We start from the raw sequence: 13,582 nt of genomic DNA, 5'->3' as shown, positions 1-13,582 counted from the left end.
ATAATCCCCCTTAATTGGTATCATGCCACTAACTAGCAAGAAAATCACCAAGCCGTTTGTGCAAACTTACGAGGTATTCCCGACATCGAGACTGGCCTTGGCCAATATTGCCGCAAATCTTACCATAGCCAATATCACTCAGACCCCTGTAAGATTCACCCTCAGTCTTTCTAAATTTGTCAAAATCTGATTACGCCGCATAAGCAGTCAATAAATCATCTTTTTAATGAATTTTGTCCAAGAAATTTGGCCAAACTTTCATCAGTGTCCAAATCATCAGGCTCCAATTCCGAAAAAGGAACTTGCTTCTTAACCTACTTCTGTATGGTAACGAAAGTGCTAAGGCCATACTTTGATTCCTCTTTGGTAAAGATATAACCCAGGTCCACATCGCCCACATCATTCTTCCACTGGTCATAAGACTCATTTCAGAAAACAGGAGTAAGGTAACAATATCCCAAAACTTTACATCTTGACTCAACCATCATCATTATCAGTGTTATACATGAGAAGATAACAGTATTTAAACACACTCCAAGTCCACACTTATAGGGAGAATTTTATTTCAGAAAACTAAATTGCGTTAAACTCACATCTAACTGATTGCTAATTCTCCATTTCATGGAATCAATTCAGACCTAATTAACCCCTTATTAATATATCCTTCTAATTAGGGTTCTTGTTATGTAGTGGTAATGTCCTGAGCCAGCAGGCCAGGGTTCCAGTCCTATCCATTCCAGAGATTGTTTAGAAAATATCAACATAATTTGCATGTTCCCTCATTCCATTAAGTCTCAGGTACTACTACGACACCATATTAGATGGTAACACTCTTCCCATCTGTCCTCTTTCACCGAGACACTCATCCCCTCTCTCCCAGTTGATACAGGCACTCATTCCGTCACTTCTGCTTCTCAGAGGCCCTCTTCCCTCTCTATTCTTTCAGAGATTATTTTCACCTTTCTCCCCTCTCATAGAGACACTTTTCTGCTCTCTTCCATTTCATAGAGACTTGTTCATTCACTTCCCTTTGAGGGAGACACCTCCCCTTTCACAGAGCCACTCTTCACCCCACCCCCTTTTCACAGAGCCACTCTTCACCTTGCTCTCTTTCAAGAGATATTCTTCATGTTGCCCCCTTTCACAGAGACACTCTTCATCTTGCTCTCTTTCACAGAGACACTCTTCATCTTGCTCTCTTTTACAGAGACACTCTTCACCTTGCTCCCTTTTACAGAGACACTCTTCACCTTGCTCCCTTTCACAGACCACTCTTCACCTTGCTCCCTTTCATAGAGCCACTCTTCACCTTGCTCCCTTTCACAGACACACCTTGCCCCCTTTTACAGAGATATTTTATTCCTCTCTCCCCTTTCACAGAGACACTTTTCTCCTCTATCCCCTTCCAAAGGGATACTTCTTCCTTTGGTCCATCTTTGCAGATACATTCTTCCTCTCTCTTCTCTTTTATCTTGTCACAATATTGGAAAGGAAACCTATTGCTGATTACCACCTACTAACATCCTAAAGCTGATGAATCATGTTGAACAACAGTGCTTGTGGAGATAAAGTCTCATCTTCACGTTAATGATACACTCCATCTTGTTGTGTGGTACAGCTATTACGCTATAATAAATATTTCAATAAATAGATTTCAAATATATCTAACAATTTGAAACTATGTATAGGTGATCCCCAACTTATATAAATTCGAATTAACGAATGCTTGTACTTACAAAGTAGATCCCGTATTACTCTTACATATAATGATCTGACATGTGAATTATTGACTATATTTATGAACAAATACTTTACATACACTGTTTATCATCCAACTTGTGAGAAATCAACTTAGTGACATACTCAGGAACAGAACCCATTCATAACCTGGGGATCGCTTATATCCATGAGGCACTTTGCTCCAGAATTGTTTTCAACCACAATCTGTAACCGATGGCCTGGTATATCCCCACTGTACAATTACTGTGAATCCAGGGGACCAATCTTGCTTCATTGAGAGTACAGGAAAGCATGCAGGATCATTACCAGACATACCTAAAAATAAGATTTCAACCTGGTGAAACTAAAACATAGGTGTATGTGCATGCTAGGCAGTGGAAGCAGCATGGGACACATAGGGCTAAACAATCCCACAACCAACGGTTTAGATACACGTTCAGCAATCCTGCCATAACTAGTCATGAATGGTGGTGGATAATTAAACAACTAACAGGAGAAAGAGGCTCCATAAATATCCCCATCTTTAACAATCGTGGAGCTCCATCAGCACATCAATGCAAAAGACAAGGTGGAAGCATAAGCATTCACCTTCTTCTGCGATACAATCACAGATACCAATTTTCTGTCAATGTGATTCACTCAACATGATTTCAAGAAAGGGCTGAAGGTACTGGATACGGCAAAGGCTATGGGCCCTGGTAATATTCCAGCAATAGGACTGAATACATTGCTTCAGAACTAGCCATGCCTCTAACCAAGTTGTTCTAGTATGGCTAAAATATTGGCAATGTGGAAAATTACTAAAATGTGACCTGTCCTTAAAACGCAAGGCAATCAAACCCTGCCAGTTACCATCCTATCGATCTACACACAATCATCAGCAAAAGGTGATCGGAGCTGTTGATAGTGCTATCAAATGGCACTAGCTTGGCAATAATTTTCTCAACAATGCTCAGTTTGGGTACCACCAGGGCTACTCAGCTCCCGACTTCATTATAGTCTTGGTCCATAACCGGTCGAAAGAGCTGAACTCCACACATGAGGTGAGGTGAGATGAGACTGACAGCACTTGACATCAAGGCAATATGTGACCAAGTGTGGCATCAAAGAACCAGAGCAAAAGCTGAGTCAGTGGGAATTGGGGGATGGGAATCTCCACTGGTTGGAGTCATACACAAGCAAAAAGGAAGATGGTTGTGGTTGCTGAAGGTCAGACGCTCAGCTCCAGGACATCTCTGCAGGAGTTCCTTGGAGTAATTTTTTTACCTAATCACGCATGGTTTTCTTTCATCTATCAATCACTGTAAATCACCCATGTTTCCAATTGAATGATTTATGTGCAAAGCCAGTTTAGGACAATGTAAACCATCAAAGGTGAGGGAGAGTTAGGGAGAACAGGAAGGGGAAAAATCAATATGGATTTGGAAGGGGAGATAAAACATTCTATCCCTTGCAGTGCTTCTTCAGCCCAACCAATCTTGAGCTGTTCCATCAATGACTTTTCTTCCATTATAAGGTCTGAAGTGAGAAGGCTCATAGATGATTGTATGATGTTCAGCATCGTTTGCAACTCCTCAGAAACGGAAGCACTCTGTGTCCATTTGCAGCAAGACCTGGAGAACATTCAGGCTTTGGCTGGTGTGTAGCAAGTAAATTCACCCCATATAAATACCATTCAATGACCATCTCCCACAACAGTTAGCATCCAATTTCCAGACATGAAACCTCCTACATACAGCAATGTGATGATTGCCCGATAAATCTGTTTTATTGGTGTTGATTATGGGAACAATATTGACCAGGACATGATAATAATTTCCCTACTCTTTGACAAATAATACCACAGGATCTTTTACGTCCAACTGAGCGTCCATATGGTTGGTCTAATGGTCTTTGCTTAGCATTTCTTTGAAAATTTCACCTTCCACAATGCAGCACTCATTCGGTAATGTCCTAGAATGTCAGCTTTGATTTCTGTGCTAAAGTCCTGATTCAGAGAGGTGTGTTCAACCAACTAAGGCACAGCAGACAATATTTTTACACAATTACAATGACAACCAAAAGATAGTACCTAGAAAACTATTGGAGAAAACTACCACTGTTATTCACACTCTTTTGTATTGGAGTTTGAAAGAAGGGTCTCTGGACCTGAAATGTTAACTTTGATTTGTCTCCCCAGATGCTCCCAGACCTGCTGACCCTTTTCCAGCAATTTCTGTTTTTGTTTCTGATTTCCAGCATGCGTAGTTCTTTTGGTTTTTCATTTGTATTGGCTTTGCTGTCATCTATCTCACTTTCTAACTCCACCTTTTCCCAAATGTTTCACCGTCAATGACCCAAATAAAACTGAGAAATCTTACTTTCTGCAAAAATCTTCTTCCCCAACTGCTAGGTATGATGCATCATAACTGTAAACAGAGTGTATGTTAAAGCAAGATAAGTGCTGAGACACCACTTTTCAGTTATTTTTCTCTTTTCCATAATATCATAAGGTGTAGGAGCGTATGCTATTCAGCTCATCCATTCTACTCTGCCATTCAATGAGATTATGGCTGATCTGATAATCCTCACCTCCACTTTCCTACCTTTTCCCCACAACCCTTAATTCCTCTACTGATTACAAAAGAACTGTATATCGCAGCTTTGAAAATTCTTAATTACCTAGACTCGATAGCCCTTTTCTTATAACCATAGAGTTGACCTGGATTTAACACATACTATTGGTTAAAGTGAAGCAGCATAGTTTTGTTTGCACAAAGAAATGAATTATATTCCTTAGCCAAGAATCAATTTTAAATCAAAGGAACAAAAACGAGACAATCAAGGAACATACTACTGGTTCACAGGAATTTCCCTAGTAACTAACGAAGACAATAACAGCAGCAGCTGGTAGAATCATGTTTCAAAATTTTTTTAAAAATCAAATATTTTTCTTGCTATGTCAGCAACTCGCACTGAAAATTTGCTTGAATGAAAATACTGCAGAGTAAACATGACGTTGCTGACTTGCTCGCCAAGCTGGCTTGTTCTCGTTAAGACATTTCATCACCATGCTAGGTGACATCATCAGTGGACCCTCCGATGAAGCAATGTTATTCTACTCCGCTTGGGAATTTATACTGTCTGGTCTGTTATGATGAGTAGTGTCATTTCAGTTTTGATCTATATGGGTTTGTATATGAGGTCCAATTCTATGTGTTTGTTGATTGCATTACGGGTGGAGAACTGAGCCTCTAGGAATTCCCGTGCATGTCTATGTTTCTGGATGTTAAAGTTGTGCGTATGACTAATGGGGAGTTCCAAATCTCAGTATACACAAAAGCAACCCAAACTGATCAAATGCTCAACTTCCACGGCAACCACTCCAAAGACTACAAACAAAGCTGCAATAGTACACTATTTAAACGGGCCAGGTCACACTGCAACACCCCAAAACTACGCAGGAAAGAGGAAGAGCACTTATACAAAATCCTCGCTATAAACAGATATTCAACTTTCTCAGCAGATGCCTACTAAACAGACAACAAGCGGACACAGTACGCCCTAACACACTGGCTACACTGCCTACATCAAGAACATATTGGAACTGACAACAAAACTTCTAAGACCACTCGGAATCATGGTGGCCCTCAAGCTCACAGCCACTCTACGATAAACACTTACAAGGATTAAAGATCCCATTCCCACAACATGCAGAACCAATGTAGTTTAGAAAATGCCATGCAACAACTGCCACAAACAACACAGCGGACAGACAGGAAGGAAACTAGCCATCAGAGTACATGAACATCAACTAGCAGCAAAATGACACAATGAACTCTCCTTAATATCGGTACAATCAGACAATGAAGGCCATCAGTTTACCTGGGACAAAGTAACCATAGTAGCCCAAGCCAAACATAGACACGCACGGGAATTCCTAGAGGCATGGTTCTCCACCCGTAATGCAATCAGCAAACATATAGAATTGGACCCCACATACAAACCCATATAGATCAAAACCGGAAATGACTCACTATAACAGACCAGACAGTATAAATTCCAAGCGGAATAGAATAACATTGCTTCATCGGAGGGTCCACTGATGATGTCACCTAGCACAGTGATGAAATGTCTTAACGAAAACAAGCCAGCTCGACGAGCAAGTCAACAACCTCACCCACAACCCAAACTCCAGATCTTTGCCAAAACTATAAAAATGGCACTGTTTATAAACAGACAATGAAGAAATTGACAAAGGTTTTCTATCTGGTCCTGGAATGAGCAATAACTTCTGAAGTAAGCTCTTTCATTTTGAATTGTCCATTGTTCTTGATAGCGATACATCTCAAAAAAATTCTGCCATTCAAGAGATAGCTTATTAATTATTTTGGTTGTAAATACATTTTCAACTTGTTGATATCTTAAGGCAGAAATCAATAGTTCACATTACTGATTGTACAAGACATGTGAATTTTCTTTGTTATAAATGTAAAAACATTCCTACCAGGTCATACGATGACAGAACCTTCTTTTGTGCATCTGATAGCGTTTCCATTGGTTCCAAATAGGGATAGTTGTCCTGCATGCTGAGTGTTACTGCAGAAGTGTTGACATTGTTCAGTAATCTTGATGACATAGTCAGTATGCATTGAGTCAGATTGGCAGTAGGAGCTAAGGCACATATTTCCTTAAAGGATACTATGGCATTCTGTACAGAAGGAGGAAGTAGAAAATAACAGTAATTAAGTGAGCAGAAAAGACTTTTCTGTCATTTTATCGATTAACTGTCATTAATCCACATTTTCCTAAACTGCAAACTTTGCGGGTCGGGAAAAGGAGAAAAAATTGCTTAAAATAATTGAAATTAATAATTGCAATTGCAAACTAAGAAGAAAGGTTGACCAAACTCCTAAAAACTCAATTGTTTACCTTCATTTGTATTTATGTAACAAATGCACTGACTGAGTTCTTATTTTATTTCTGATTTTGTTTTTCTTATTACACTGGGTCCACGGAGCATGGATTAATGATAGACGACTGCTAAAAGCACTACATTTATTGAGATCATTTGAAAAGATCTTCACTTATCAGCTCTCACTCAAAGATCACTGAGAAAAATTTTGAAAATAGGTTTCAAACAATAGGTACCCCATTTGGAGTGATGTCAATTTGTTAGTGCCCTGGTTTTTGGAGCCTTGACAATGAAATATAAACTTAATTCAACACAAAAGATGCTAAATGCAGCAATTCACGAGTTGTATAATGATGCACTTTATATTAATAAATTAAAATCAGTTAAATCTATTACTATAAAGATATGGATCAAAGCCATTACCTGTGTGAAAATATTAGAACTATTTCTAGATTACCACATTGCCTAATTGTACATTAACTGTGTTTAATTGTAGGTGAGTTGGTGGCATTATTTGGGAATTCACTTGTGCTCCTAAAGCTGGTCACTGACTTCCATAGGAGTTGGTGGGTCAGAAGGTGCTTGCTTGTATTTCATACTATTTAAATAAATGCTCTAAGGCAACTCACCAGCACCTTCTCAAGGGCAATTAAAGATGGTCAATAAATTGGCCTAGTCAAAAAGCCTATGGTCCAGAAATGAAAACAAAAGACTGGCTTTCTGAACTCTCGTACATTTAGTCTTAAACAAAAATCAATTAAAACAAGCTGTTCAATTTACATCCAGATGCATTAGCTTCTTGGTTCTTTCTCATCCTCAAAAGAACAAAGGGCAGTAAATTTATTTGATTAAATCATATCACACTATACCAAAATTTAGTCATTTCAGTAAAGATTTGTATTAATCTTGAGTCTTTAGTCTAATAAAATGTCCCAAAGCCCTTTACAAGAGTATTTTCCTTGGAGCTTCAGAGGTTGAGGGGTTATTGAGGTTGTGGAGGTTTATAAAGTCATGAGGGGCAATATGGATAGGGTGAATAGCCAAGGTCTTTTCCCCAGGGTATGAATGTCCAAAACTAGAAAGCACAGGTTTAAGATGAGAGGGGAAAGATATAAAAAGTACCTAAGGGACAACTTCTTTTACGCAGAGGGTGGTGCTTGTCTGGAATAAGCTGTCACAAGAAGTGCTGGAGGCTGGTACAATTACAAATTTAAAAGGCATCTGGATGGACATATGAATAGGAAGGTGAAATAACTGCATAGAGGCTGGTATCCGGTCACCAAGTCATTTACATGTGCACAGTACATACGCTCTGATCAGCCAGCTCATAGCCAGTCCCTAGAATGAAGAGACTCTCTGAATCTCCTGTTTATACCTGTCAGCCAGGGCTCCCTGACTGGCCCAGGTTAACAACCCCAATCAAGGATCTCATAGTCCTGACCCTGGTTCCAATCACTAAAGAAGGGTTTAGAGAGATATGGGCGAAAGCTGGCAAATGGGATTAGATTAATGTAGGATATCTGGCTGGCATGGACAGGTTGGACCGAAGGGTCTAGTTCCATGCTGTATGACTCTATGACTCTGTTACAAAGTAAATTTACACTAAATCATATAAGGAGATATTAATACAGATAATCAAATGTTTGATCAAAGAAACAAGCTTAAAGGAGTTTTCTGAAATAAGAAACAAAGTACAGAGGCAAGGAAGTTGCAGGAATGAATTTCAGAGACTAGGGTCTTGGCAGCTGCAAGCACAATTAACAATGGTGAAGCAGATAAAATCAGGAATGTTCAAGAAGCCAGAATTATATCAGCACAGACTTCTTACAGGAATGTAAGACTGGAGGAAATTACTGAGATAAGAAGGGAAAGACCTTTAAGAGATCTAAAAATAAGAATAAGAATTAGAGAATGTAAACGCTGCTGAATTAGGATCCATCTGCATAAAGAAGCACAAGGGAAGAGGACATTGTGCAATTTAGAACATAAGCAGCAGAGCTTAAATACCTCAAGTTTACAAAGAGTAACATGTAAGAAGCTAGCTAGGAGTGCACAGAGATAATCAGGTCTAGAGGTAACAAGGACATGGATAACAATTTCAATAGCACATGAATTGAGACGGGGGGGGGATTTGCTGATATCACAGAGTTGAAAATAGATGCTGTTAGCAATAGAACAGATACATGCTTAGAAGTTAATCTCGTAGTTTTATATGATGCCAAGGATACAAACTGTCTTGTTCAGTCTTGGACCATTGTCAGGAAGAAGAATGAAGAAAGTGGCTATGGAATGGACTTTGTTGCAAGGAATCTAAAAACAACGGCTTTAGCTTTTCCGATATTTCAGCTCAAGGAAATAGGGTTAAAACATGCAAAAGTGCAGGTATCCAAACATTAGCAATGTATTTACACACGTGGTTTCTGAAACTCTCCTTATCACACCTCATTACAAATAAGCATCAATGCATAAGGACAAGAAATGCAGCTCCTTGACATCTTCTGCTACAAGATAATTCACACAAAATCTGCATTCAAAAATTTGGATCTGTTCACTATGGTAGGAAAAATAGAGCGACAGTAAACTGGTTAAAAAAAAGAATTATCTAGCCCTTTTCACAAGTTCAAGTTGTCTAAAATGGCAATGTAGCAAATTAAATTTTTTAAAGTGTTATCACAGTTATAATCTGAAACACATGGCAGCCAGATTGCATGCAGTAAGCGCTTGCATAAACAGCAAGAAAGCACTTACAGTTATATGGTGCATTCACAGAATCCCTACAGTGTGGAAGCAGGCTATTCAGCCTACCGAGTCCCTACCGACCCTCCGAAGAGCATCCCATCCCATCCCATCCTATCCTTGTAACCCTGCATTCCCCATGGCTAATCCACTTAGCCTGCACATCCCTGGACACTATGGGCAATTTGCCATAGCGAATCCATCTAATCTGCACATCTTTGGAGTTTGGGAGGAAACCGGAGCACCTGGAGGAAATCCACGCAGACATGGGGAGAATGTGCAAACTCCTACGCCGGAGGGTGAATTCAATCCTCCATTCCTGGCGCTGTGAGGCAGCAGTGCTAACCACTGAGCCACCGTGCCGGTTATTCAATGTAGTAAAATATCTCCAAATGATACACACCAGCATTATTAAACAACATGTGATATCATATAAAGCAATATGATGAAGAGTTAAATTATTTGAGCATCTTTGTTTGCGTGGAAGTAGCTGAAGGATTGGAGGAATGCAGCGAATTCAGATGGCTACAGGGTTATAGAAAATTACAGATACAGATTGAAATAGGCAGTGGCAGTGGAGGGTTGCCACAAGATACTTATTCATACAACACTGTTTACAAAAATTCCAAAGACTAAGGTATTTGAAAGAACAGGGCAATGAACGCGTTGGTGCTATTTTGCACCTTTCAAGTTTAGCAAATCCAGTTAGGTACTTGTTCTAAATATTTGTGTTGAACAGGCCAGTTGTTTAGTGCAACCTAATCTGGTTATAATTCTAAACGTTATATTATATTTTATCTCCAATAATTTCATTACCTGCACATTTTCTCTGATATCTGCAGCTTCTCGTAATGGTTGGCCTGCAATTTTGAACGTATCATCAATAACCTTGATCCCAGTATTCCTTAGCATTGTGTATTTTATTGTGTTCTTCCCTTTTCTGACAGAATATCCACGCTTGTGAGCCTTTCCACCACCTCTTCGGTCTGTTATTGCAATGTGAACAAAAAGCGTAGCGAGTTCAATTTCTTCCCCAGTGAATGAATGTAAAGGAATATGTCGATAACCAGACTGTAAACACTCATATGGGATAGTGTACTGGCCAATAAATTCATCCCCAATGTAGTCGTCATCTAAAGCAACAAATCGAACTGTTACAAGCTCAGGCAGGTTGATTTCAAATTCAAAACTTTCATCAAAAATAGGATTCTCTCCATTCAGGTGAACAGTCTTCGTCCTCACTTCTGCACAATCTGCAGGAATGCCACGAATTTCTACATACACATATGGATCGATGACATCTCCTTTTGTACCAGAACCTCTAGGCTTTGGAAACATCTGACCACTAATAACTTTTATATGTAGAACCTGAGGTAAGGATCCTGGAACTATTCCTTTAAGGTACGCATTGAAATAGGACACCTCATCACGCATAACTGCAGGCCGTAGGACGTATCCACAACACCCATTCTGTCGAAACCAACCGATATTAAGATCCAACATTGGACCAGGGGTCTGATAGTTGATGGTTACAAGTTGGCAGCCACAATTCCAGAATTCCTGTGGATTCAAATTGCTGGACTCTAAACCCAAATGGCTAGGATACACTCGTGACAGAAATCTCTTATTGTAGTTCACAAAGTCATCTGGATATTCATTTGCCAACGTACGTGCTTCAGGTTCACTGAAATTGCACATTTCCCAGTATTTCTGCTTCTCCATTGAATTATGAAAACTGCTGAATTGTACAGTTTTACATAGAGTAACCAAATCAGACAGCTCCCTACAAAGACGAATAGTCCGCTTACTAACAAAAAAAGTATCTGTTAAACTTCGGGAACCTTCTGTTTCTTCATCTTCATCTGTCACATCACCTTCGGACAAGTCAATGTTTTGTGGCAACTTCTTTCCCTTCAAGATAATTTTCCTCTTCAACTTCTCAGGTGATGGGAGGTAGCTTTGTGTTGAATTTGGTGGTTCTGTAAATATTTTATTTCCAAGGATCATTTTCAGTTTTTGTGCCATGATTTTTTGTTGCCCTACTGAGCAGTGATTTCGCAAACACATAATCAAAGGGTACTCTGAAGCTACAAAGGCATACTGATTAACTACTTTAATGACATTATTGAAGCTGATTGGTGAGGTCACATTGTTGCGTTTACTGACAACTGGCTCATTTGGACCATCATACACATCAAGTTCAATACTTCTGCAGCCCAACTTTAAGGCCCTAACATATCCAAGCAGATCAGAAGGACTTCTACTGGTGTTTTCTGTAATATAGGTGTTGTGAGATGCATTGATATAGTAATGGGATAGAGGCTGAGTCATATCTTGACAGACTTTATTGTGCTCTGGATCAAATATATTGCATTCTGGTGATATCAGGTACCGAGTAAAGCCATCAATACTGAGATTACCATTCAGCTGGCCTTGCTTTGAAGGCTCATACCTCCGTATAAGATCAAGGCACATTTCTTCAGTTGCATTTATCATTCCTTGTTCAGTTTCTAAAAAAAACATCAAGTCTTTGGCATCCAAAAACTCTTTATTCCTAGAAATTTGCACAAGCAAGAAATACACCTCAGGCCTAGTGCAAAGATCATAGTAAATGTCAGTAAACTCCTCCTTTGTTACCCAGCTGGCTAGTTTCCCTTTATCAGTTTGGAACTCTCTAAACTTAATTCTGACTTTTGATTCTTTCAAACCTTGACTGAGTTGCATTATCAACTTCACAGCTTCATCTTCCAACATAATTCCATTACCACCCAGAATATTTTGGTCGAACACTGAATGGAGCCATGTGGTTCTTAGTGTATTTTGGTTCCCGTCTATCAAATTCAAAATTTGCTTGTTATGTGAAGTGACGTAACGGAGACCTGTAACCCAGATATTAGCAACATCTGCAGAACTGGCTACCAAATCCAAAGACTCATAGTTTTCTCCATATATTAAGGAGAAGGAACAGTCTTCACAAATCTGATCCACAACTGCACAACTTCTGAAAGTCTCTGTGTTTTTTCCAACTCGGATCTCTTTAAGAGAAGAAATTTCAAGTTTAGCCTTTTCAGGATCTTTCTTGGAAGGTTCCCAATGCAAAGCCTGAAGGTCAAGGTCTAAAGTAAAAAAGCGATTATAGATTCGAGTATTTGAACGTATTTTCTTCAGCTCACAGCCAGCTTGCATGAAACTGATACAATCACTGGCATTGTTAATTTTTCTTTCTGAAGGTATGCTACTGAATGATACAGTTTTCTTCTGTTCCTGCTTCTGTTTTGTAGAATCCTGTGGGACAAATGCAAAACAAGGATGATTAGCAAATTTGGATATTATTGAGTTACAATCCATCAATTTTCAGTCTCTTTCAGTTTTTACTTCTTCTTCACCAGACATCATACCATACACCATTCCCGAATGAAAAAATAAATGTGATCTCCTAAGAATGGCATTAGAAATGCATAACAGTTCTAACCATAAAACAGTACAGCGCAAAAGAAGTCTATGCTGGCTGTTGTGAAGAACAACCCAGTCATTCCTATTTTCCCCGCATCCTCGTACCATTCTTCTTTCAGGTGTTTATCAACTTCAGTTTTGAATCAGTACCCACCATACTATCTGGCAATATCTATTAAATTTGTTCACTAATTTTATATAAAGGCTTATCCCCATGTCACCCTGGGAAAATGCTAAAAAAAGGTTCCAAGGAATGAAACCAGTTGAATAACCTTGTGTCGACATTAAGTACTGACTCAGCCCTGTTGACCATTAAAGTCCTTCTTACAAACCTCTTGAGACTGATGCCAAAAACGAGAGACCTGTCTAACAGATTAGGCAGGCAACAGCAAGACATATTCATGAAATCATACCTTACAATGTGCCAGATGCCGCCCCTGGGTATGTCCTTTTGCATCGTTACGATTGACTGAGCAGAGATATATAATCAGAAGAGAATTAGCCTGCGAGTCCTCAGCATTGACTCCAGACACCACAAGGTCTTATGACCTTAGGTCAAAAATGGACAATCCCATTGATTAACATATACTGGCCTACCCAGCTGATGACACAGTATTTCTTCATGTTGCACACCGCTTGAGGAAGTCAGAAGTCACATGACATCAGGTTATAGTCCAACAGGTTTATTTAACATCGCAAGTTTTCGGAGCGCTGTTCCTTCATCAGGTGAAGTAAAGGAAATACTGAGGGTGGCAAGGA

General features: G+C 39.4%; 1 protein-coding gene across 1 annotated transcript in view; it reads right to left on the bottom strand.

Annotated features, from left to right (window-relative positions):
- LOC109915347 (inactive phospholipase C-like protein 1) overlaps positions 1–12,778 on the bottom strand; it is a 13,805-nt gene extending 1,027 nt beyond the window's left edge. Inside the window, exons 1-3 of the mRNA XM_048598726.1 lie at positions 12,746–12,778; positions 10,187–12,655; positions 6,227–6,430 (exon numbers count right to left, since the gene is read on the bottom strand). Coding sequence (XP_048454683.1) covers positions 6,227–6,430; positions 10,187–12,655; positions 12,746–12,778 — 2,706 coding nt within the window. The remainder of the gene's footprint in view (positions 1–6,226; positions 6,431–10,186; positions 12,656–12,745) is intronic.
- Between the last annotated feature and the right edge of the window lie 804 nt (positions 12,779–13,582).

Source organism: Rhincodon typus, chromosome 7 (assembly GCF_021869965.1).
Source record: "Rhincodon typus isolate 14 chromosome 7, sRhiTyp1.1, whole genome shotgun sequence".
NCBI classification, from domain to species: Eukaryota; Metazoa; Chordata; class Chondrichthyes; order Orectolobiformes; family Rhincodontidae; genus Rhincodon; species Rhincodon typus.
The sequence above is the reverse complement of the archived record's forward strand: the minus strand, read 5'-3'. Positions and strand labels throughout refer to the sequence as shown.